The sequence below is a fragment of the Salvelinus fontinalis genome, chromosome 31 (assembly GCF_029448725.1).
Source record: "Salvelinus fontinalis isolate EN_2023a chromosome 31, ASM2944872v1, whole genome shotgun sequence".
Taxonomy (NCBI): Eukaryota; Metazoa; Chordata; class Actinopteri; order Salmoniformes; family Salmonidae; genus Salvelinus; species Salvelinus fontinalis.
Genome location: NC_074695.1, coordinates 22651643 through 22678912, shown reverse-complemented (window position 1 = coordinate 22678912; position 27270 = coordinate 22651643). Strand labels below are relative to the sequence as shown.

At 42.8% G+C, this 27270-nt stretch overlaps 1 protein-coding gene across 1 annotated transcript; it reads left to right on the top strand.

The window, feature by feature from the left end:
• Nucleotides 1-655: 655 nt before the first annotated feature.
• On the top strand, nucleotides 656-25936 carry LOC129829831 (matrix remodeling-associated protein 8-like). The gene is made up of 11 exons (XM_055891779.1): nucleotides 656-1892; nucleotides 2095-3375; nucleotides 13468-13494; nucleotides 13654-13959; nucleotides 14102-14203; nucleotides 14313-14813; nucleotides 19430-19594; nucleotides 21395-21425; nucleotides 21551-21630; nucleotides 21794-21847; nucleotides 21979-25936. Exons 2-11 carry the CDS (start codon nucleotides 3357-3359, stop codon nucleotides 22002-22004), a joined length of 1311 nt encoding a protein of 436 aa, XP_055747754.1. The 5' UTR covers nucleotides 656-1892; nucleotides 2095-3356; the 3' UTR covers nucleotides 22005-25936.
• The last annotated feature ends 1334 nt before the right edge of the window (nucleotides 25937-27270 follow it).

Sequence of the window (27270 nt, the reverse complement as noted above, 5' to 3'; positions counted from 1 at the left end):
CATCTTTGTCATGTGTTCATAATGTTTTGTACGCTCAGTGGAAGTCCCCCAATGCAAATCTAAGTCTAATACATTCAAAGTGCGATTTCAACAGATTTATACTTTTATTGTGTCAAACTAACTAATTATTGTCTTTCGTAGAATGTATATAGCAACATTCTGACCTTGTTTAGCATTATCTAGTCCAAATATGTCATGATTCCACTATTGGTATCCAGTTTATGGACTTTTAATGGGGGACCTTTATTTTAAAGGCGAACTGTAAATGCCATTACTGTGACAAATCTTATTGTGGCTAGCTTCCACTCCACCTATGGATATTTTTTCTATAGAGGTAGATACACCTCATTCCCTTGTTTGCTGAATGCAGTAATACCATATAAGAAGAAGAAAAAGCAAGCAGCAGCAGTAGAAGATGATGATGAAGATGAAGTCACTTGGTTGTCATTAGTTACCACAGCCACAAAGTCATAAACCCTGCCTATTTTTTTTTACAATTTATCTATATTAAATGTGTTTTTAAACCTGGCCCTAACCTTAAATTAAGACCATAAAGCACATTTTTGTTTTTATGATGTATAGCCAATTTCGACTTGTGTTGGTGGTAGTTAGCTAGTGGAAACCAAGTGGCTCGGGTTGACCGGAAGTCTTTTTCAGGAGTAACATAAAAAAATTAAAATCTATGCTAATGTTAGCTACACTTGTAGCTATTCCCAAGTAAGTAATTGGGAATCAATTAGTTCAATTGTCGATTCAATCATGTGTCGTTAGTAAACGTCATACTTGAAATACTGTTTGGGGATTATTTCATCATAATCTGAGTGTTCAGAGTAGCGTAAACTAGCTAGCTAGCAAAGCAGCTACCATTCAAGGAAATCAACAGGATCTCTATGGTAGCTGTCAGCTAAGCTAATGTTAGATAGCAGCTGGCTAGTTACCAGGTAACTGCCTGAAGTGTGAACTATGGGCCAGCAATACAGTTAGTCATAGGCAATGCCTACTCATAATTGTTTAAAATCACACAATGCACACCGATGACGTCATTGGAAACACTTATTTCCTCTATCTTTTGTAGTACAAAACAATTTTCACATACGTTGATGTTGTGGTGGTGCTGGACATGATGAATATGAAGTTGAAAATGTGTGAAATTTCCCTTTAATATTGCAGGTTTTACATCTGACATGACTGTTGTTATCTAACATTTTTCCTTTGGGTACTGCATGCACTGGAACAACATACTCACTCATTCATTTCTGATGACTTCACTTGAATAGTCATAGATATGTTTATCTCAAGGGTGGCCCCTCACCTAGGTCTGCTTTGCAGAGGAACTGGTAAGTGTGTCAAGACATGTCAGATCTATAGCTAACCTAAAATGTGGCACTATCACTTGAAAACAGTAAATTAATACAATTCTGTTTATTCTCATTCAATGCTCAGGTGCACTAGACTCCAGGACAGTCATTGAGTGATTCTTTTCTGCCTGTCTTTCTTACTCGTTGCTCTTCTCTATATGTAAAACCCAAACACTATGACACAGCAGCAGACAACACACAGCCTCCCCAACACTGGAACCAGAGCTGGAAGAGTTCCCCATCCCTCGTAATCCATCAGTGTCCCCACATAAGAGCTGGCTCTACCTGCACTACTCCCTCCCCTTCTAGTGGCTCCTCTGCCACTGGAGGACACCAAGGTACTGCCCCCGTTAATTAAGAGGCCCTCTCCTGGAGGAGGGTGAAGGCTCAGTAACTAAGTAGCTCAGAATCTAATGTAAGAACGTGCTGGAGATCCGGCGGCGGAAGATGAACAGGTACAAGTACAAGAAGCTGCTGAAACGCACCAAGTTCCCGAGGAGGAGAGTGTTGGATGGCAAGAGGGAAAAGAATCGGGTCAGTGTTTTGGCTGGAGATCGGAGGAAGAATGTTGTGCTCTTAGTTGTTATTGTTATGAGTATGAACTCTTAACTGCACAGCTCTCTAAGTTTACCTCAGTAATTATGTTCCCAACGCATTCAACATATTATGAACAGACCTGTTTACTGTATTATAGCCATTATGAGATCTCTAACAGTGACTGTGTCCTTGTATCCAGAAACACTTTGAGATGGATCTTCAGAGGATCTGGATGCGAGCTGGACTGAAGAAATCCCCAGAGGGATGGAATACACAGAGGATCTGGATGCGAGCTGGACTGAAGAAATCCCCAGAGGGATGGAATACACAGAGGATCTGGATGCGAGCTGGACTGAAGAAATCCCCAGAGGGATGGAATACACAGAGGATCTGGATGCGAGCTGGACTGAAGAAATCCCCAGAGGGATGGAATACACAGAGGATCTGGATGCGAGCTGGACTGAAGAAATCCCCAGAGGGATGGAATACACAGAGGATCTGGATGCGAGCTGGACTGAAGAAATCCCCAGAGGGATGGAATACACAGAGGATCTGGATGCGAGCTGGACTGAAGAAATCCCCAGAGGGATGGAATACACAGAGGATCTGGATGCGAGCTGGACTGAAGAAATCCCCAGAGGGATGGAATACACAGAGGATCTGGATGCGAGCTGGACTGAAGAAATCCCCAGAGGGATGGAATACACAGAGGATCTTCAACAAACAATCCAAAGTATCAGAGAGATTGAAGAGTACAGACTGAATGTCTGTACTCTTCTGGCACGCTGCTGACTGACAGGAATCACATGCTTCTCATCAGCCTGCTCTCATCTCTGCTACTTGAAATAAGACATTAGTGATGTGGACATTTTCCAGTTGTGTTCTGCCCTCTCCTGTTAAGTGTGATGGTTGTTGCAAGTAGGTGAAAAAAATAAGATTTTTTTCACATCCTGATTATTCACTCTACTTATCTTATATCTTATATATCATGCAGCATGTTCATACCTTCTTAGAATAGGCTGTTATTTAATACCTTCTCCTATGCAGTTTCCTAAGTCAAACAGTGGGTGGCAGTATTGTACAACCTTTGTTTCATTGAACATTGTGAATTTGGCAGTCTCAAAGATGTTCAGCTGAAATAGTCTATTGTTGTTCAGTCAGTGACAAAGTTATGAAACTATTCTGGTAAGCTGTGATATTAGCTCAGAAGAAGTGATCACTTTCAAAGATGTTCTCACTCAGTAGCAGTGCCAGGAAGGTGTAGGGTTTCACAGGCAAGCGGAGGAGGGACATACACAGCTGGTTCAGACTGGAGACTTCTGCAGTTTTGTTGTTGCTGGTTGATGAACTTTCTTCAGGTGTTGCTGTCCTCTATCCATTGATGCGCAAAACACTGTGTTGTAACCTACCTACTTTTATCCCATTTTTTGAGTAAGAGTTGTAGGAGAAAGACTGGAAGACATGTGGCGGTTGTTTCTAAGTAAGTTCCAACTATGTTTTTACTAAAACAAGAACAAAGCTTTGAGAAGTAGGCTATACAAACCATTTTAAAGAGTCAATGCCAGGGAAGATGGTAAAGCTTTAATAAATGCATTTCTAAGATGTTATACACAGTTAAGGGGGTGTTTCTTGTACTGTGGTTAGTCGAACATTTGTTCTCCATTGGTATTTTGTTTGTTCTGTTTGACAATTAAAAGTTTGTTGTACAATGTGAAGAAAAGTAGCTATAGGTGATGATCTCCATCACCTTACTTTTATGGTGTAAGCCGAAAACAATCATAATTACAATCTTGACCACCTTGTTAATTATTGATTTTTTTGATCTACTTATGAAGTGAATGCGTATCATTTTGACCGATCAGTGATAGAGTAGTGTATAAAAATCAAATAGACTGAATTGAACAAATGTAAATTTATCCGGGACAGGCATTGTGTAAATGAGGTAAACACAAAAAAAATGTTATCATGTCTGCCTCAGTTATCTGGTGGTGTGTGGGTGCTTTTCTTATGGGTTCACTCTGATGTGTTTTGAGTTAACTGCGGTCAGAGTAGGAGAGTCAGCACAATCCCTGCAGCCTGTCATTATATGTGTCAGTAATGAGTGTCTCGCCATAAATGAGCTGAAGTTACTCGAGATACAGGGGAAGGGGATTACCACTCCAAAAAACATTTAGGGGCCTTAGACTCCTAGCGAATAACAATGTCTTATATGAACTGTGAAAAAAAGTCATTTCTTCATGAATTCTTGTAAAAAAAAATGCATTAGCGTGATAATATGTTCACAGTTGAATGATTTACCAGTATCGTGGTGGTTGCAAAAATTCGTAGGAGAGGAAACCATGTGCATGATTTTTGCCTGTGGCCTCATGAATTAATAAATGTTAAAACTGAACATTGAATATAAAACACAATAGGGATTCACCTTAATATTTAAGTTATTGTGAAAGTTGCAGTCATTAAACATGGCAATCCAGTAGCATGTAGTTAAGTCTTTAAGTGTTAATTTGGCTGCCTGAGTCAGTCAGCTACTGCATCAGAGATCAAGGAGAAAATGATAGGCTTTTAGACACAGTTTCTTCTCTGTCGACAGAATACTTTCTACTCTTCAGTGCTGCTCACGCCACCATTTTCCAGTAGGCTCTCACATGCAAGTACAGTGGCATACTCAGTATTGGACTATTATGAGCTCAATGTACAAAACCCTCCGACTGCAGTCACTCAAACTCTGACACACTTTTTCACTCATTGACATGCATAGACATGTTGATCATATAGATGAGACATCTTGCCTCTTCTAGGTATCGTCTAGTTATATAAAACATCAGCATTAAAGTGTCAGAAGTTATAGTCATTTTAATCCAGAACGATCCTTTGAAATAAATCATGTTATTTCAATGTCCATAGAGACAAGCACCTGGTCTCTACTGTCTCTCATAAACCCCACAACTACCCCTTCAAAACAGAATACTGTAGGCCTACTCAAAACCATTAGGATCCATTTTTATGGCGTTAATTTAAACACAACATAAGCCTGCCTGCTAAACCTATGTGACTTGACAAGAATAGCTAACATACACTGGTATTACAATAGGCATATATGACCTATGTAATAGGCAGCCAGCTGTAGTGCTGGGCTGTGGCAGTGGTCACTTTGTGTTACCCCCCAAGACCTTGGCCTTGAAAGAGGTTATCAGGGGAATGAATAAATCCTCTGTGTGCTGCCTGGGCTGTATACATCTCACTGCTGCTGCTGGCCCTTAGGTAAACAGCACATGTAATAGCACTTAGTGAAAATCTGGGTTAGAAAAAGAAGACTTGCAACAGGGAATCCTTCAGTTCCAAGAGAGTTAAAACACACATGTAGAGAAGTATATACAGTACCAGTCAAAAGTTTGGACACACCTACTCATTGAAGAGTTTTTCTTTATTTGTACTATTTTCTACATTGTAGAATAATAGTGAAGACATCAAAACTATGAAATAACACATATGGAATCATGTAGTAACCCAAAAAGTGTTAAACAAATATATTTTATAAATATATTTTATATTCCTCAAAGTAGCCACCCTTTGCCTTGATTCTTGATTACAGCTTTGCACACTCTTGGCATTCTCTCAACCAGCTTCACCTGGAATGCTTTTCCAACGGTCTTGAAGGAGTTCCCACATATGCTGAGCACTTGTTGGCTGCTTTTCCTTCACTCTTTTGCTCTTGCTGCGGGCGATTCCCTGATCCACCTCTACGCAGACGACACCATTCTGTATACTTCCGGCCCTTCCCTGGACACTGTGCTATCTAACCTCCAAACGAGCTTCAATGCCATACAACGCTCCTTCCGTGGCCTCCAACTGCTCTTAAACGCTAGTAAAACCATATGCATGCTTTTCAACCGTTCGCTGCCTGCACCCGCACGCCCGACTAGCATCACCACCCTGGACGGTTCCGACCTAGAATATGTGGACATCTATAAGTACCTAGGTGTCTGGCTAGACTGCAAACTGTCCTTCCAGACTCATATTTTTTTTATTTTTTTTTTATTTTACCGTTATTTTACCAGGTAAGTTGACTGAGAACACATTCTCATTTGCAGCAACGACCTGGGGAATAGTTACAGGGGAGAGGAGGGGGATGAATGAGCCAATTGTAAACTGGGGACTTTTTTAGGTGACCATGATGGTTTGAGGGCCAGATTGGGAATTTAGCCAGGACACCGGGGTTAACACACCTACTCTTACGATAAGTGCCATGGGATCTTTAATGACCTCAGAGAGTCAGGACACCCGTTTAACGTCCCATCCGAAAGACGGCACCCTACACAGGGCAGTGTCCCCAATCACTGCCCTGGGGCATTGGGATATTTTTTTTAGACCAGAGGAAAGAGTGCCTCCTACTGGCCCTCCAACACCACTTCCAGCAGCATCTGGTCTCCCATCCAGGGACTGACCAGGACCAACCCTGCTTAGCTTCAGAAGCAAGCCGGCAGTGGCTTGCTTCATATCAAACATCTCCAATCCAAAATCAAATCTAGAGTCGGCTTTCTATTCCGGAACAAAGCCTCCTTCACTCACGCCGCCAAACTTACCCTAGTAAAACTGACTATCCTACCGATCCTCGACTTCGGCGATGTCATCTACAAAATAGCTTCCAATACTCTACTCAGCAAACTGGATGCAGTTTATCACAGTGCCATCCGTTTTGTTACTAAAGCACCTTATACGACCCACCACTGCGACCTGTATGCCCTAGTCGGCTGGCCCTCGCTACATGTTCGTCGTCAGACCCACTGGCTCCAGGTCATCTACAAGGCTATGCTAGGTAAAGTGCCGCCTTATCTCAGTTCACTGGTCACGATGGCTACACCCACCCGTAGCACGCGCTCCAGCAGGTGTATCTCACTGATCATCCCTAAAGCCAAAACCTCATTTGGACGCCTTTCCTTCCAGTTCTCTGCTGCCTGCGACTGGAACGAATTGCAAAAATCTCTGAAGTTGGAGACTTTTATCTCCCTCAACAACTTTAAAAATCTGCTATCCGAGCAGCTAACCGATCGCTGCAGCTGTACATAGTCCATCTGTAAACTACCCACCCAATTTACCTACCTCACCCCCATACTGCTTTTATTTATTTACTTTTCTGCTCTTTTGCACACCAGTATCTCTTCTTGCACATGATCATCTGATGATTTACCACTCCAGTGTTAATCTGCTAAATTGTAATTATTTGATTTATTGCCTACCTCATGCCTTTTGCACACATTGTATATAGATTCTCTTTTTCTACCATGTTATTGACTTGTTTATTGTTTACTCCATGTGTAACTCTGTGTTGTTGTCTGTTCACACTGCTATGCTTTATCTTGGCCAGGTCGCAGTTGCAAATGAGAACTTGTTCTCAACTAGCCTACCTGGTTAAATAAAGGTGAAATAAAAATAAAAAATAAAACTCTGCAGTTCAACTCATCCCAAACCATCTCAATTGGGTTGAGGTCAACTGATTGTGAAGGCCAGGTCATCTGATGCAGCACTCCATCACTCTCCTTCTTGGTCAAATAGCCTTTACACAGCCTTGAGGTGTGTTGGGTCATTGTCCTGTTGAAAAACAGATGATAGTCCCACTAAGTGCAAACCAGATGGAATGGCGTATTGCTGCAGAATGCTTTGATACACAGGGGATAATGGGGCAAATGGGCGACACCTGGAGGGGGGCAGAGAAACACAAATACAGATGAAACAGATCAGGGTGTGACAGTACCCCCCCTCTAGGGATGTCCCCTGGCGTCCTACCTAGGCATATACCTGGTTGACCGGGGTGCCGACGATGGAACTCAGTGATGAGGGCTGGGTCCAGGATGTTCCTAGCGGGGACCCAGCACCTCTGCTCCGGGCCATAACCCTCCCAGCCAACCAGATACTGGGATCCCCTGCCCCACGGCCGTACCTTCAGGAGGCGCCTCACCGTGTATGTCGGTTAGCCGTCGATGAGACGGGGGAGAGGGATGGGCCTGGAAACAGGAAACAAAGGGCTGTGAGACATAGGTTTAATCCTAGAACATGAAAAGGGGGATGTATACGGAGGATATGGGGCAACAGAAGACAAACAGTAGAGGGGCTAATCATCTTGGAGATGGGGAAAGGGACAATAAAATGGGGTGAAAGTTTGCGGGACTCTACCCGGAAGAGCAGATCCCGAGGGGAGAGCCATACCCTCTGCCCAAGATGATAGTGGGTAGCCGGGGTCGACGATAACTGGAGATGGTATTGAGAAGAGCCGACCGAGCACTCTTCCAGGTACGCCGACAGCGCCGGACGAACATCTTTGCAGAGGGTATGTTGACCTCTTCCTCTTGCTCTGGGAAGAGCAGGGGCTGATAACCCACGGAGCACTCGAAGGGAGAGAGCCCAGTGGCCAAGCAGGGAAGGGTGTTCCGGGGGTACTCCACCCACACGAGTTGCTGGCTCCAGGTGGTGTGTTTGGCCGAGATTAGGCTCCAAGTCCTGATTGGCACGCTCCGACTGGCCGTTGGATTTGGGATGAAACCCGGAGGACAGGCTGGCCGATGACCAAATGTGCAGAACGCCTTCCAGAACCGAGACGAGAACTGAGGACCACGGTCGGAAACCATTTCAACCGGAAGTCCATGGATCTGGAAAAGACGTGCTGCACCATGAGCTGGGCCGTCTCCTTGGCAGAAGGTAGCTTGGGGAGGGGAATGAAATGGCGGCTTTGGAGAACCTGTCCACCACCGTGAGGATAGTGGTGTTTCCTTCAGACGGAGGGAGACCAGTGACAAAGTCCAGGGATATATGTGACCAGAGAGGGTGAGGGACAGGAAGAGGTTGAAGGAGGCCAGCCGGAGCATGCCGAAGAGCTTTGTTCTGAGCACAGACGGTGCAGGCGGCGACGAACTCAGAATCGTCCGAAACCATGGTGGGCCACCAAAAGCGTTGTTGCACAAAGGCCAGGGTTCGACAGGAGCCAGGGTGGCAGGCAAGCCTGGAGGAATGAGCCCATTCCAAGACCGGGGAGTGGGCAGCATCTGGGAGAAACATCCGGGTTAGCTGGGCCCCCCCACCCCGGGCCCGAGGGTGTAGAAGCGGGGCAATAGCGGCGTGAAAGAGCGTCAGGCTTAACATTCTTAGACCCTGGGCGGTATGAGATGGTGAAGTTGAACCGGGTGAAAGACAGTGCCCGTCGAGCTTGCCTGGAGTTGAGACAGTTGGCGGTGTGGAGATATTCCAGGTTCTTGTGATCCGTCCACACTATGAATTGAAGTTCCGCCCCCTCTAACCAGTTTTTCCACTCCTCCAAGGCCATCTTCACTGCGAGTAGTTCTTTGTTCCCCACATCATAATTCCTCTCCATGGCATTAACCTGTCTAGGATCAGCGTGGCGCTAGCGGCACCCCCCCCCCCCCCACTGAAAAACCAGTGCCGCGAAATTCAAAAAAAATATATTTTTAAAATATTTAACTTTCACACATTAAAGTCCAATACAGCTAATGAAAGACACAGATCTTGTGAATCCAGTCAACATTTCCGATTTTTAAAATGTTTTACAGGGAAGACACAATATGTAAAGATGTACATCTATTACCTAAAAACACATTAGCATAATCCACCATCTTTTATTTGTCCACCAACACCAGTAGCCATCACCAATTCGGCTAAACTAAGATATTTATAGCCCCTAACCAACAAAAAAACTCATTAGATGACAGTCTGATAACATATTTATGGTATGGGATAGGTTTTGTTAGAAAAAAGTGCATATTTCAGGTAGACTTCATAGTTTACAATTGCACCCACCATCACAAATGGACTAGAATAATTACAATGAGCAACGTGTTTACCTAACTACTAATCATCAAACATTTCGTAAAAATACACAGCATACACGAATCGAAAGACACAGATCCTGTGAATACAGACAATATTTCAGATTTTCTAAGTGTCTTACAGCGAAAACACAATAAATCGTTATATTAGCTTAGCACATAGCAATTAGCAGCCCAGCATTGATTCTAGCCAAAGTGAGCGATAAAAGTCAACATCGCCAAAAGATATTAATTTTTTCACTAACCTTCTCAGAATTCTTCCGATGACACTCCTGTAACATCACATTACAACATGCATATACAGTTTGATCGAAAATGTTCATATTTAGCCACCAAAATCATGGTTAGACAATGTGAAATGTAACTCAGCTGGTCAGAATTTGTCCTTGCGCCACTTAGACAGTGATCTACTCTTATACATAAATACTCATAAACGTGACTAAAAAATATAGGGTGGACAGGGATTGATAGACAATTTAATTCTTAATACAATTGCGTTATTACATTTTTTAATTTATCCTTACTTTTCAATACAGTTTGCGCCAAGCGAAGCTACGTCAAAAAACATGGCGTCCTAAGCCACTAAAATGTTTCGACAGAAACACGATTTATCATAATAAAAATGTCCTACCTTGAGCTGTTCTTCCATCAGTATCTTGGGCAAAGGATCCTTTCTTGGGAGAAATCGTCTTTTGGTGGAAAGCTGTCCTCTTGCCATGTGGAAATGTCAACTGCGTTCGGGATGAACTGAAAAGCGTGCCCAACTTTTCACATCGTTGCAAAAATAAATGTCCCAAAATCGCACTAAACGGATATAAATTGCTATAAAACGCTTTAAATTAACTACTTCATGATGTTTGTAACTCCTATAACGAGTGAAAAGATGACCGGAGAAATATAACAGGCTAAACTAACGCTTGGAACAGGAGAGGGTCGGTGTCTTCCACGCGCGTTACGCAGCAAGAAAAGACTTGCTAGCTAAAGGTTTTTTTCATTTGTAGGGCCTGTGAACGAGCAATCGACCCCGTTGGAATCGTCATCACGTAAAGGCATCCAGGGGAAGACGTAAGAAGTGTCCGTATAGTCATAGCAACGACAGTGCCCTTTTAACTGACTTCAGAAAAGTGGCCAACATTTCTCAAATCTGACTCCATGTCAGGGAAATTGCTGTAGAATGGGCTCTGTTCCACTTAGAGACAAAATTTCAACTCCTATAGAAACTATAGACTGTTTTCTATCCAATAATAATAATAATATGCATATTGTACGATCAAGGATTTTGTGGGAAGCCGTTTAAAAAATTAGCCACATTAGCATAAATAGTCTAAACAGCGCCCCCATCCCCAACATTAAGGCGATGGGAGAAGAAGGCGCAGGGATGCAGCTTAAGGTCTAGGGCAGAACGCTGGGACAGGACGGCCCCCATTCTGACATCCGAAGCGTCGACCTCCACCACGAACTGATGGGATGAGTCCGGATCGATCAATATGGGAGCTGTGGTGAAGCGGTGCTTTAGGTCCAGGAACGCCCGGTCAGCAGCTGGGGACCACGTGAACGGGACCTTGGGAGAGGTGAGTACTGACAGGGGTAAGCCAGGGTGCTGCAGCTCGAAGATGAGGGAACACTGGGAGAGAAACGCCCGACAGGTTCCTGACCCTCCAGCAAAGCATTTCGGAGGATGTAAGCGGGTTCTCGGGAAGCCGGGGTGGCCTGGAGAGACGCACTGCTGACAGCGGTGTTACTGGGGGGCTGGAAGGCTACTGTCGTGGCCGGCTGCCTCACTGATAATCTGCGGAATTGCTCCAGCAATGTATTCAAGGCACAGTCATGGCGCTCTGCCAAGGTCTGAAATCCATCCAGAAGACCTCGAAGTAACTCATTGTGTCTCCCAATGGTGGGTTCTTGGGAGGAGATGGTGTTGCGGGTCTGCTGAGTCAGTCATGGCCCGTTCGTACTATCAGACCTCAGGATAAGACCCAGATGCAGACATTTCGAAGTAACAAAAGTGCATTACAAAACAGGGGACAGGCAAATGACAGGTCAAGGGCAAGCAGAGGTCAGTAATCCAGATCAGAATCCGAAAGGTACAGAACGGCAGGCAGGCTCAGGGCAGGCAGAGGTCAGTAATCCAGGGCAGTGTCACAATGTACAGAACGGCAGGCAGGCTCAGGGTCATGGCAGGCCGAATGGTCAAAACTGGGAAAACAGGGACTAGCGCGAAAACAGGAGTAGGGGAAAAACGCTGGAAGGCTTGATGAGACAAGACCAGCTGGCAACAGACAACAGAGAACACAGGTATAAATACACAGGGGATAATGGGGAAAATGGGAAACACCTGGAGGGGGGTGGAGACAAGCACAAAGACAGGTAAAACTGATCAGGGTGTGACAGTGGTTGCCTTGAATTCTAAATAAATCACTGACAGTGTCACCAGCAAAGCACCCCCACACCCTCACACCTCCTCTTCCATGCTTCCCGGTGGGAACTACACATGTGGAGATCATTCGTTCACCTACTCTGCATCTCACAAAGACACGGCAGTTGGAACCCAAAATCTCAAATTTGGACTCATCAGACCAAAGGACAGATTTCCACCGGTCTAATGTCCATTGCTTGTGTTTCTTGGCCCAAGCAAGTCTCTTCTCATTATGGGTGTCCTTTAGTAGTGGTTTCTTTGCAGAAATTTGACCATGAAAGCTTGATTCACGCAGTCTCCTCTGAACAGTTGATGTTGAGACGTGTCTGTTACTTGAACTCTTATTTGGGCTGCAATCTGAGGCTGGTAACTCTAATGAACTTATCCTCTGCGGCAGAGGTAACTGGGTCTTCCTTTCCTGTGGCAGTCGTCATCAGAGCCAGTTTCATCATAGCGCTTGATGATTTTTACGACTACACTTAAAGAACATTTCAAAGTTCTTGAAATTGTACGAATTGACTGACCATATCTTAAAGTAATGACAGAATGTTATTTCTCATTGCTTATTTGAGCTGTTCTTGCCATAATATGGACTTTGTCTTTGACCAAATAGGGCTATCTACTGTATACTACTCCTACCTTGTCACAACACAGGAAAGAAATTCCACAAATTAACTTTTAACAAGGCACACATGTTAATTAAAATGCATTCCAGGAGACTACCTAATGAAGCTGGTTGAGAGAATGCCAAAAGTGTGCAAAGCTGTCATCAAGGCAAAGGGTGGCTACTTTGAAGAATCTCAAATAGAAAATTTATTTTGATTTGTTTAACACTTTTTTGGTTACTACATGATTCCATGTGTGTTATTTCATAGTGTTGATGTCTTCACTATTACTCTACAATGTAGAAGAAAATAAAACTTGAATGAGTAGGTGTGTCCAAACTTTTGACTGGTACTGTACATCTCGCTTACTTATTTCACAAATTCAGGCATATACAGTATTTTAATGAAAACAATCATGGTCTTTATTGTTCCTTTGGTGCTGACACTCCCTTTAATTTAAATTCCTCCTCCCTGCTTCATTCTTACATATTCTTCTTGGTTTTCTGTTGGCCTATTTTTCTCTATCCCTCCACCCAGTTGTCTCAGTTACCCAGCTGTAATACCAGTCAGTCCTGGCTACTGTATTAGCTATCCGTTCACAACAACAGCATCATGACCAGAAGTCAGGGGTCAGCTCAGTACAAACCCTGCCAGACAGATTGTTATTGTTCAGATAGCTATGATGACTCAGTTGCATTTTCTATTATTTGTTTCAGTTTCTTCTGTCTTCTTCCTGCCCAGTGGTAAGTCCTCATAAAATATGACTTAATTGTATAACTCATTTTATTGCATTCAAAACATTTATGCATGTGTTTGCGGCTTTGATTTGTAGTGTGTGATTTATGGGGTTTTAGGTCTTTGCCAAGTTTACTAATACGTCCCATGTGTGTGTATTGCATTAGCGTGGGGCCAGAGCAGCAGCAAGTTAGATGTGGTGGTGGAGGCCCGTAACATCACCCTCCCAGCCGGGACCCAGGCCGTGCTGCCCTGCCACAGCTCCCGCATGATATGGACCCGGGACCGGCTGAAGGATCGCCAGAGGGTGGTCCACTGGGACCTGTTCCGGAGCACACCAGAGTACTCTGTGGAAAGGATACTGGACATGTCTGCTGGCGTCAAAGAGAGAGTATACAATGGGTTCAACAAGGGCCGCATAACCATCCCCAAAACCGCCTTCACTGACGGGAACTTCTCCCTCGTCATCAACAGTGAGTTGGGCCTGTGGTCTATTGTATGCTTATGACTGTAAACACTCCATAAAATATTCAGTAATTTCATGCTGGACGGCATTAATATTACACGAATTCTTGGAATCTAGAAATGTACTTGTAATGTCTGTTATTCTTCCAGATGTAGGACCAGCTGATCGAGGTGTTTATAGTTGTAATCTGCATCACCACTACTGCCAGCTTCACCAGTCCATCAAGATACAGCTCAACACCACCAAGTCAGGTGACTACCCTCAATACATTTCTGAATAGTAAAACTCTAAGTAATTTTGTGTATTGGCACTATTTGTTTCGCTTATTTTGATAACACATTTCAACCTATCCTGTCTCAGTCCGTAAGGAGAAGCGTTACTGGGACGGGGACAAGACAGTGTTTGTGGTGTTGCTGGGCAGCTCTGTGGTGTTGCCTTGTGTGAACAGGCGGCCCCTGTGGATGGAGGGCCAGCAGGAGGACCAGCAGCAGGTAGCCCACTGGGACTGGCAGCCACCTGGGGTGAGACCTGATGGAGCTGACCGCATGGTGGACCTTTACGCCTCTGGAGAGCGCCGGCAGTATGGACCACTCTTCCCTGTGGACAAGATGAGTGTCTCTGAGGATGCCTTCTCTGTAGGGGATTTCTCTCTGACCATCTCTAATCTCCAGCCTGTCGACAAGGGCCTGTACTCCTGTCACCTGCACCACCACTACTGCGGCCTGCACGAGAGACGCATCTTCAGGCTCATGGTGGGGCCTTCACTGCCCCCACCTCCTCCGGTCCTCACTGCTGCCCCTGTTGCCCCCGCTGTCCCGACTGTCCTTGCTATCCCCCACAGACTCCCCAATGATGACCCAAGTAAGAGACTCAGCCTTACCCTTTATTTTAGGAATTGCTTCTCTGATGGGAAATGTGAACCTTTTGAAATCTTCATCAGAACATAAAGTAAGAATGCAACTTCAGTTCTGTTCTTTGAAAGCACTTTCTCTTTTCTCTTTCTCTTTTCAACTATAATTAATTCTATCTTCTCTCTATAATCTCTTTTTCACATCTTCTCTGCGTTTCGCTTTCCCTCATCTGATTGGTGTGTGTCTGTCTTTTCAGAGGTTTTTGTAGTCTGAGAACACTGTTCCTGGGATGTATTTATGGGTCATTTTTACGTATAGGCATTTTTGGTTGGTTAAATCAGTGCATCTTTGTGGCAGATCTCTCCTCAAACCTTTTCCCTGTCTGCACGAGAGGAAGGGAGAGAGAAAGAGGGAATGAAGGAATGGTTGAAAGAAGCAACAAAAGAAACAGACTGAGAAAAAGGGAGCGAGAAAAAAAGACTGAAATAATGCATTTGGCCGCAGAAAAAACGTCATAGAGGGAGACAGAGCGAGAGAGAACTGAGCGTTTTGGAGTGTGGAGAAAGGGGAATCTGACTGTGATGTTGGACAGCAGGCAGCCTGTCTGAAAAAGTCTGTCTGGAAGGCCACTAATTGGCCATAACGGAAGTGCTCTCATTTTCATTGGAGACCTTTTTCCACAGTTGAGCAATGGCTTAGTTCACCATTTTAGCTCCACAGAGTCAGACAGGAGCAGTAAAGCCAGACTCCAGGGGAAAGAGGGAGCATGGTTAAGCTTTGCATCTGGTGCATTGGGATTTCTCTGTTAGTCTCTTTTAGTTTCATTAGGGAGTGAACGTTATTTATAGTAAGGGTTACATGGAGAAAATCTGACCTGTCTGAAATGAAAATGGATGGCCCTCCCTTCAGCAAAATATATTTGACCAAAACCCTCCCTGAGCGCTTGAATTTTTTTAAGCATAAAGTGGATAGCAGAGAACCATTTACCCTCCCTTTTTGGACAGACCAGAGCCTTAGATATGCCTTTTTAGAAACTGTTCTTCATCCTGTAAGCATTACATGGCAACGCAAGAATTTTGATAGCACACAGGGCTGCGGGCCAGAATGTTGTTCTTTCATCGTATTTGAGAAAAAAATATCCTTTTATAAACATTTCATGCAATTCTATGTAATTTGACACAATATTTTTAATACCACACAAATTACTGAAATGACAGGCTAGTAATGGACAGAGTGATAGGCCTATGTGTTCATCTTATCATATTTATCCAATGCCAAATCAGTCTGTCTTGTTTGCAAAAAACTCTCTGTTTGCAAATAATTACATCTGTGACATCCTTATGAATCTGAGCATGTGCTTTCAAAGGTTAGACCTACCTGATGCAGAGAAATGGATGCTTTAACTGCTGGCTACTCTTCTTCCGTGGGTTAACATAATGAGAGAAGGTCACTAGTGTTTCCCTAAAAGATGTCTGGATTTAAACATCTTTTATGGTACAGAAAGTGAATAGCTAAATCAATTGATAGTGACAGAATTAGATTACTTCCCAAACAAAGTACATTTTTTGTCTCCTCGGCTATAGAGGGTTATAGCTCTATCTCTGAATGTCAAAGAAACTAAACAATGATATTCCCATATGCATCCGGGTATTTTACAGCTTGTTTCTAGCATAAATAATCACGGACCAAAGCACTGTTATATATCACTTTATAATCAGATCCGTTTTATTTTCTTCAAAATCGTAAGCTAACGAGGGTTTAGGCCTGTGCTTTTTTGCCATTGTCTTTAATAAAAGGTAGGCCTATGGTATACCCTCTCATACCCCTCAATTCGGATCCTGGTCTTAACTTAACAGCCTTTCACTGACAAGGAGGTAGGCTATTTAAAGAGCATAGGCTATAGGCTGGTCCTTGTGCAAGATATTGCATTTTTTGGACTAGGCCTAATCAAAAACTATTTTCTGAATCATTTTTGGACTCTCCTCCTGTACTGCCACTGTAGGCCTACACAGCACAGCATTGGTTAGGCAGCACAGGTTTGATCAGCAAGAGTAGAGCAGGCCGGGGCTCATGGTTGGAATATCCATTGCAGTACATAATGCAGCCTAGTTAAATTTAAACCATCCCAGAAGCTATCTTAGAAATATAACTTTGCTTTGTGCTTCTCCGAACATGTACTTCATAGCCTTTAGCCTATAGCCTATAGGCTGTGGCTAATTTGATAGCGACCACACTAAATAGCCTATAGGCACACTTGATATTCCCCAGAGATGATATGCGGCATCAGGCACACATTGATATATATCCTAATGAGCAACTCATTCTAAAACACTGAGAAGTGTTTAAATGTCATCAATTACAGACTACATGACCCTCCCCTGGACTAGATTTAAAAAATACTAAACCCTCCCCTTGACTAAAATGTAAAAAGCATGACCCTCTCCAGGTAACCATTCTGTACATTTCCATCCATCCATAATCTTTCCCAGACTCTCTTCAGTAGCCTATCTTTACAGAACAGTAGTATATCCCTACCCACTTCCTCTCTAGTCTCTCTCCTTCTCTCTGGCCCTCTGCTTGTGGCGTGTTTATCAGCAGCAGAAGGAAGTGTGCTACATCTGTTCAGCATCTGGGCCAGCTGGGACATAAAAGGGAATAGTTGGGGGGGTTCTGTGTTAGATTTGGATCCTGCTTCACCCTTTTAAGATAGGTTGACCCATTTAACAGCATTGTAAAGTATGCAGGGAAGACATTCACATGGATCAATGCATACATGGCTTGAGGTCTTTCACTTTATCTGGACTTTTCTCCTACTTAGTTGTGCCCTTTCCTTTGTTAACTCCAGCCAACTCTTATCTGCGCTTACAGACCTCTACACTCCTCTATAATTGCAGAAGTCATTACCCCCCTCTTTTGTTACACTGTAATCATTTATGGCAAGCTGAGGTAGAGCTCAGTTCTGTTGTGACCACCAGAACGTGCATAAGTCAGTAACAGCGTGTACAGCGTCTTCCCTCAGCTCATTGGCTGCAAATCAACCACATTGTTTCAACAAGACTAAAACCACACCCTGTGTGACCCCTGCAGTCCGCATGGCACGCCACACTGTGTTTCTGCGTATACGTTCTCATCTTATCTGTCAGCGGAAATGAAACAGTCAACAGCTGAGACACGGAGAGAGAACTGAGGCTTGACGAATTGTTCTCCAGAGATAGTTGACCTTGATCGTGACACTGCGGTTTTGTGCATATTAACATAATTCCAAACAGACAAGAGATAATTAGCAACCTTGATGCCCATTGGGAAGTGTTAAATTAGATTAATTGACTACAATTTGTTCTGTAAGACTGGTGCGGTTTGCAAGATCCACCCAGGAGTGGTACCTGTCCTCAGATCATTTCTTATTTGAAGCCTGCCTCAACCTCGTACCTTTCCTCCGGCTAGTCATGACAAGCCTGCGCTTTGGGCAAGGACAATAGATTTAAACTAGAGAAATGCCCCAAGGTGATGGAAATCACTACTATTTTGGTTGGGTTGAGTTATCTAACAGGTCTCAGCAGGGTATGGAGTAGTGTTAGTGTCATTAGCCTTCCCAAGTTTGGTCTCCACCATCATCATCCCCAATGACTATCATTTCTGTTCTCACCCCAGCAGGTGAGAGCGAGACCTGTTTGAGGGTTATGGTGCAGTAACTGTTATTGTCTAATGGAAAAGTATGGATGGATGACATATTATTGTGTGCAGAGGGTTTGAGCAGATTCTAGCCAGTGGAAGAAACACCTCAGTGTGGGAAGAAACACTTGTATATGCCAATCTGAAATAGCTCTTTTTATCTATTAAATCATATGGCTTTCACAATTAACAAATCCCCCCCCCCCCCCTCTCTCTGTCTGATATTTTGGTGTATTGCACAACTCTGCCTGAAAACTGGCAGAAGTTGTGTTTGTGTTGCAGAGGGCTTGATGACTGTGAGGTGAGTGTTGTCATATGTCTGCTCACACTGACCAGTCAGACTGGTGGAGTTTCAGGGACTGAGAGAGATGGCAACGGCTAGGATTTATTTTTCCATACTGTGCAAAAGGTTGACTGTGTTTATGAGAAGAAGTAAATAACTGGAAAACTCATTCAGACAGACTTGTCTGCACACAACAGAATTCCTCCCCTCTCCCCGCCCACCTTCCTTTTCTCCCTTTCCTTTCTTGCTTAATCTGTATTTCTATTTTAAGGAGTAAAATAGCAGCTGCATTGCATCAGGTCTGGAACTCATTACAGCTGAAAAGTGTTTTGACATAAAGCTGCTCTTCCTTACCTCACGCTCTCTACCTTACACTCCCTGAGAGAAATGAAAACCAACCTAAAATAAGCACAATTGTTTTTAACTGAAGCAGAAATAACATACAGGTGTAATTGTCCTTCAAAATGCAATATAAATGACATATAGCATTACATATAATAATTTTAACTGTCATTAAGATAAATCTTTTGAATTACATTTTAATTTCACTGAGCATGGATACAAGAAAATGTGAACAAGACAATGTACGTTGAACCACCAGACTGTGTTTATAAAGTATTGAGTGTTATTAGTGGACGGATGAATCCACTGTGTTGTCCTTCTACCTTCAGGCCCTGAGGTGGTTGAACTTGAGAGACCACGGGTAGTCAATGTCATCCTCCCTGAGCACCCAGGGCACTTCTTCCAGCAGATGGGCTACTTCCTGGCTACCTTCCTCCTCCTAGCCTTCATCATAACAATCGTCATTGTGCTTACCCGACGACGTAGAAAGAGAGGTAATGTGTGTGTGTCTTCCAAAGTTGAAGTCGGAAGTTTACATACACTTAGGTTAGAGTCATTAAAACTCATTTTTCAACCACTCCACAAATTTCTTGTTAACAAACTACTGTTTTGGCAAGTCGGTTAGGACATCTACTTTGTGCATGACACAAGTAATTTTCCCAACAATTGTTTACAGAGAGATCATTTCATTTATAATTCATTGTATCACAATTCCAGTGGGCCAGAAGTTTACATACACTAAGTTGACTGTGCCTTTAAACAGCTTGGAAAATTACAGAAAATTATGTCATGGCTTTAGAAGCTTCTGATAGCCTAATTGACATCATTGGAGTCAATTGAAGGTGTACCTGTGGATGTATTTCAAGGCCTACCTTCAAACTCAGTGCCTCTTTGTTTGACATAATGGAAAAATCAAAAGAAATCAGCCAAGACCTCAGAAAAACAATTGTAGACCTCCACAAGTTTGGTTCATCCTTGGGAGCAATTTCCAAACGCCTGAAGGTACCACGTTCATATGTAAAAACAATAGTATGCAAGTATAGACTCCATGGGACCACGCAGCCGTCATACCGCTCAGGAAGGAGACGCATTCTGTCTCATAGAGATGAACGTACTTTGGTGCGAAAGTGCAAATCAATCCCAGATCAACATCAAAGGACCTTGTGAAGATGCTGGAGGAAACAGGTACAAAAGTATCTATATCCACAGTAAAATGAGTCCTATATCGACATAATCTGAAAGGTCTCTCAGCAAGGAAGAAGCCACTGCTCCAAAACAGCCATAAAAAAGCCAGACTACGGTTTGCAACTGCTCACGGGGACAAGAGCGTTCTTTCTGGAGTAATATCCTCTGGTCTGATGAATCAAAAATAGAACTGTTTGGCCATAATGACCATCGTTATGTTTGGAGGAAAAAGGGGGAGGCTTGCAAGCCCAAGAACACCATCCCAACCGTGAAGCACGGGGGTGGCAGCATCATGTTGTGGGGGTGCTTTGCTGCAGGGGGGACTGGTGCACTTCACAAAATAGATGGCTTTATGAGGAAGGAAAATTATGTGGATATATTGAAGCAACATCTCAAGACATCAGTCAGGACGTCGTAAATGGGCCTTCCAAATGGACAATGATCCCAAGCATACTTCCAAAGTTGTGGCAAAATGGCTTAAGGACAACAAAGTCAAGGTATTGGAGTGGCCATCACAAAGCCCTGACCTCAATCCTATAGAACATTTGTGGGCAGAACTGAAAAAGCGTGTGCGAGCAATGGAGGCCTACAAACCTGACTCAATTACAGCAGCTCTGTCAGGAGGAATGGGCCAAAATTCACCCAACTTATTGTGGAAAGCTTGTGGAAGGCTACCCGAAATGTTTGACCGAAGTTAAAAATTTAACGGCAATGCTACCAAATACTAATTGAGTGTATGTAAACTTCTGACCCACTGGGAATGTGATGAAAGAAATAAAAGCTGAAATAAACAATTCTCTCCACTATTTTTCTGACATTTCACATTCTTAAAATAAAGTGGTGATCCTAACTGACCTAAGACAGCGAATTTGTACTTTAATTAAATATCAGGAATTGTGAAAAACTGAGTTGAAATGTATTTGGCTAAGGTGTATGTAAACTTCCGACTTCAACTGTATGTATCTCTTCGTGACTCTTCTCTATCACACACAACCAAACTTTATATTTGTATGAATGTCCTCAATTTCATATTTAAATCAGTTAAATGGCTCTGTGTGTGATTGGTGATCTGTAATGGTGTGATTAAAGTATGTTTAATCTTGTTTTAGGGCTGGAGTACGACCTGCGCAGATCCGAACGGTCAGAACTGATTTAGTAGGGTGGATGGTCACACTTGATAATGAGAACATGACTCATTTTAAGGTGGAGCTGAACTCTCACTGAAATGTTACCACTAACCACCTCCCTCTCTTACTGGTAAACAGGAGTCATGTGACTGGCTACGATGACATCGCATTGGATGCCACAGAGCTGAAAGTCTGCACCCAGGAATACCTGAATTCAGGTAAGGTTCCCATGCTGCTGTAGGCCGTACTGTACCTCATATAAACTAAAGAGTTTGAACAGGGTGACTCAATAATGGCTGCCGCTACACAGATCTCATACGGTATGGTACATCATGACATGGCGAATTTAATGACCCACCTTTTTGCACTTTCTATCCTTAGACTACAAAAACAACCTACTGAAAGAGAGAGGTATGTCTAAAGGCTGCAATAAAGGTCAGTGTATGTGACAGCAGGGGTTCAAAACAAATATTGCATGTCTCATTTAATATGTTGTTTTTTGCTAATGTCACTTCTTATTTATTTCCTACCACTTATTCCTCCCTCCTCCATCTCTCTCTCGCTAGAAATGGATGGAAAGTTGTGGATATGAGACAGAGAGAGCTGATATGCCGCTGGCGGCTCCAGAGCAGACATACATGACTAGGAAGAGGAAATAAGGGATTAGAATGGTGGAATCCAAAAAGGACAGGAAAGGACTCTGTCTCTTTTTATAGACACCCCTTACCAAACACTCTTACCAAAACATTTCTGTTGCTGCGCTAGTTTTTAATATTTTATTTTATATTTTCATACTTGTGTATTCTGTATTCTGATCTGATGTTATTTCAATATGACTAAACATGTCTTAAATTTTGTATTGTACTACAGAGATATTTGATGTCAAGTATTTTATATTACAAAAAACAACCAGTGGGTGCTATACAACATTCGTTGTCTTTTTGTACATAACAAAATACTTTCTATCAGTATATGACTTCATTTTCAGAAAGCATGTTGTCTTTAAATGTATGTGGGAAAACTGTCATGTTCTGTTTTCTGATTTCAGAGCTCAGCCAGCTCAGAATTAGTTGAGAATGTTTATTAAAATATTTGCACAAACCTGTAATTTACTAGTAATATACTAGTAACATTCATTCTGTCTGTAAAGGGTTTGTAAAGGGTCATAAGTATTTTATAGCCATGCTGTTAATTATTAGTTCATAAGTTGCTTAGAAATCTGTTTTAAGCCGTTATACCTGTTATAATGGTATTCTTACCAAGTTCATGCGATTGATGATCATGGACCACAAAGAAAGGCTATACATGTAATAAAACTCAGGAAATCAAGCCTTTAACAGAATCAATGTATCCAGATGTGGTTGTTGAGAATGTACAGTTGTGGCCAAAAGTTTTGAGAATGACACAAATATTAATTTCCACAAAGTTTTCTGCTCCAGTGTCTTTAGATATTTTTGTCAGATGTTACTATGGAATGCTGAAATATAATTACAAGCATTTCATAAGTGTCAAAGGCTTTTATTGACAGTTACATGAAGTTGATGCAAAGAGTCAATATTTGCAGTGTTGACCCTTCTTTTTCAAGACCTCTGCAATCCGCCCTGGCATGCTGTCAATTAACTTCTGGGCCACATCCTGGCTGATGGCAGCCCATTCTTGTATAATCAATGCTTGGAGTTTGTCAGAATTTGTGGGGTTTTGTTTGTCCACCTGCCTCTTGAGGATTGAACACAAGTTCTCAATGGAATTAAGGTCTGGGGAGTTTCCTGGCCACGGACCCAAAATATCGATGTTTTGTTCCCCGAGCCACTTAGTTATCACTTTTGCCTTATGGCAAGGTGCTCCATCATGCTGGAAAAGGCATTGTTCGTCACCAAACTGTTCCTGGATGGTTGGGAGAAGTTGCTCTCGGAGGATGTGTTGGTACCATTCTTTATTCATGGCTGTGTTCTTAGGCAAAATTGTGAGTGAGCCCACTCCTTTGGCTGAGAAGCAACCCCACACATGAATTGTCTCAGGATGCTTTACTGTTGGCATGACACAAGACTGATGGTAGCACTCACCTTGTCTTCTCCGGACAAGCTTTTTTCCGAATGCCCCAAACAATTGGAAAGGGGATTCATCAGAGAAAATGACTTTACCCCAGTCCTCAGCAGTCCAATCCCTGTACATTTTGTAGAATATTAGTCTGTCCCTGATGTTTTTCCTGGAGAGAAGTGGCTTCTTTGTTGACCTTCTTGACACCAGGCCATCCTCCAAAAGTCTTTGCCTCACTGTGCGTGCAGATGCCCTCACACCTGCTTGCTGCCATCCCTGAGCAAGCTCTGTACTGGTGGTGTCCCGATCCCGCAGCTGAATCAACTTTAGGAGACGGTCCTTGCTGGACTTTCTTGGGCGCCCTGAAACCTTCTTCACAACAATTGAACCGCTCTCCTTGAAGTTCTTGATGATCCGATAAATGGTTGATTTAGGTGCAATCTTACTGGCAGCAATATCCTTGTGTAACGGATGTGAAATGGCTAGCTAGTTAGCGGGTACGCGCTAGTAGCGCTTCAATCAGTTACGTCACTTGCTCTGAAACCTATTAGTAGTGTTGCCCCTTGCTCTGCAAGGGCCGTGGCTTTTGTGGAGCGATGGGTAACGACGCTTCGTGGGTGACTGTTGTTGATGTGTGCAGAGGGTCCCTGGTTCGCGCCCGTGTCGGGGCGAGGGGACGGTTTAAAGTTATACTGTTACATTAATGCTGTTGACCCGTATCACTGGTTTCTGCGGGAAAAGGAGGAGGTCGAAAGGGGGGTGAGTGTAACGGATGTGAAATGGCTAGTTAGTTAGCGGGTACGTGCTAACAGCGTTTCAATCAGTTACGTCACTTGCTCTGAAACCTAGAAGTAGTGTTGCCCCTTGCTCTGCAAGGGCCGCCGCCTTTGTGGCGCGATGGGTAACGATGCTTCGTGGGCGACCGTTGTTGATGTGTGCAGAAGGTCCCTGGTTTGCGCCCGTGTCGGGGCGAGGGGACGGTTAAAAGTTATACTGTTACACTTGCCTGTGATGCCCTTTTTGTGCAAAGCAATGATGACGGCATGTGATTCCTTGCAGGTAACCATGGCTGACAGAGGAAGAACAATGATTCCAAGCACCACCCTCCTTTTGAAGCTTCCAGTCTGTTATTCGAACTCAATCAGCATGACAGAGTGATCTCCAGCCTTGTCATTGTCAACACTCACACCTGTGTTAACGAGAGAATCACTGACATGATGTCAGCTGGTCCTTTTGTGGCAGGGCTGAAATGCAGTGGAAATGTTGTTTTGGGATTCAGTCATTTGCATGACAAAGAGGGACTTTGCAATTAATTGCAATTCATCTGATCACTCTTCATAACATTCTGGAGTATATGCAAATTGCCATCATACAAACTGAGGCAGCAGACTTTGTGAAAATTAATATTTGTGTCATTCTCAAAACTTTTGGCCACGACTGTACACTACCATTCAAAATTTTGGGGTCACTTAGAAACGTCCTTGTTTTTGAAAGAAAAGCACATTTGTTTGTCCATTAAAATAACATCAAAATGATCAGAAATACAGAGTAGACATTGTTAATGTTGTTAGTGACTATTGTAGCTGGAAATGGCAGATTTTTTGTGGAATATCTACACAGGCGTACAGAGGCCCATTTTCAACAAACATCACTCCTGTGTTCCAATGGCATGTTGTGAAGGCTAATCCAAGTTCATAATTTTAAAAGGCTAATTGATCATTAGAAAACCCTTTTGCAATTATGTTAGCACAGCTGAAAACAGTTGTGCTGAATAAAGAAGCAATAAAACTGGCCTTCTTTAGACTAGTTGAGTTCCTGGAGCGTCAGCATTTGTGGGTTCGATTACAGGCTCAAAATGGCCAGAAACAAAGAACTTTCTTCTGAAACTCGTCAGTCTATTCTTGTTCTGAGAAATGAAGGCTATTCCATGCGAGAAACTGCCAAGAAACTGAAGATCTTGTACAACGCTGTGTACTACTCCTTTCACAGAACACCGCAAACTGGCTCTAACCAGAATAGAAAGATGAGTGTGAGGCCCCGGTGCACACCTGAGCAAGAGGACAAGTACATTAGAGTGTCTAGTTTGAGAAACAGACACTTCACATGTCCTCAACTGGCAGCTTTATTAAAGAGTACCCACAAAACACCAGTCTCAACGTCAACAGTGAAGAGGCGACTCCGGGATGCTGATCTTCTAGGCAGAGTTCTTCTGTCCAGTGTCTGTGTTCTTTTGCCCATCTTAATATTTTATTCTTATTGGCCAGTCAGATATGGCTTTTTCTTTCCAACTCTGCCTAGAAGGCCAGCATCCTGGAGTCGCCTCTTCACTGTTGACATTGAGACTGGTGTTTAAAAGATGAATTCAACTATTGCAATTGGATGGAGTCCTGAAAATATTTCAATTTGGATTTTACATACAAGCAACCTATCTATGCAGTTGCATGTTGTTGGTCCATTCTTTCCCCTCTAATAAAGGTTAAAAACAAACCATAGTGTTTTGATCCATACTTGATAATGTCATTACAATGTGTACAAAGTGGTATACTGGTACACTGAATATATGAATATGAAGAAAAATATTGGTCAAATTAGATTTTATTCAAGAAAGAGCCTCGCAATAAATAATTATTAGGAAATGATTTGGGTTTCTTGAAAATAATTCAAAAAATTCAATAAAATGGCCACAGGTATTTGTTAGCATAGGTTAGAAACATGCCACGTTCATTCTATAGGTTTCTTCACCCACTGTGTCAGACTCGTGTGTATAGGTGGCAGGGAAGTCAGGCGCAGGAGAATCAAACTTAATGAAATGGAGTTGTTTAATGGCTGTAAACAAAACATAACTCCAAAACTATGAATAAAAATAAAACAAAGTGGGTACGAGGACCCGTCGCGCACCAATACAAACACGAAATCTGAATAACAAACAATCTCTGACAAAGACATGAGGGGAAACAGAGGGTTAAATACACAACAGGTACTGAATCGGATTGAAACCAGGTGTGTAGGAAGACAAGACAAAACCAATGGAAAATGAAAAATGGATCAATGATGGCTAGAAGACCGGTGACATCGAGCGCCGAGCACCGCCCGAACAAGGAGAGGCTTCGACTTCGGTAGAAGTCGTGACACACTGGCTGCGGCTAGACTTTCTGCCTACACTGTACAGCAGCACAAGACTACCACCTACTGTCACAAGTTGGACTCAGGTGATCAAGAAAGTCTGCCCATCTTGATGATAATATTGATTATGATGATGATCACTTGTTAATAATGATCATAATTATTGTAGTTCATTTGTGATTTTAAAATGGATTTAGAATGATTATATTATCTGCTATTATTAGATATATTGTTACTAAATTGTGATAATTAGATTTCCATAATGTAGGCTAATAATAACAAAGATAATGACATTAATTAATAATATAACAATAAGTCATTAGTAATATTATATAATTTTGTTCTCAATATAATTATCAATATTTTCAACAGTTAATACAAACTGTTATTACTGATCAAAACCATTATAATTATCTGTGTTACTATTGATATACAGTAGCCTATGGTAAATTAGATAGGACCTAAAGTAGCCTTGGGTAAAATCCACACCAAAGGTTTACTGAATAATGTGTCCTCCAATCCTCTCTTCATGTGTGGTGCACTGCAGACTGCAGTACACTGTCTGTGACTAGTACTGTATAATGGGGAACAGTAGGTCTCTAGCCTAAACACACCACTAGATGACAGCACTGTCTAACGAATTACTGGAAAAATAGAAATATTCTCAACTCAATATCGCAAGGATGTGGACCGTCCCT

Coding starts and splice junctions, on each gene's coding strand:
- LOC129829831 (XM_055891779.1), top strand. Junction 14,204..14,312: donor GCTCAACACCACCAAGTCAG/GTGACTACCCTC, acceptor ATCCTGTCTCAG/TCCGTAAGGAGAAGCGTTAC. Junction 21,426..21,550: donor GACCTGCGCAGATCCGAACG/GTCAGAACTGAT, acceptor ACTGGTAAACAG/GAGTCATGTGACTGGCTACG.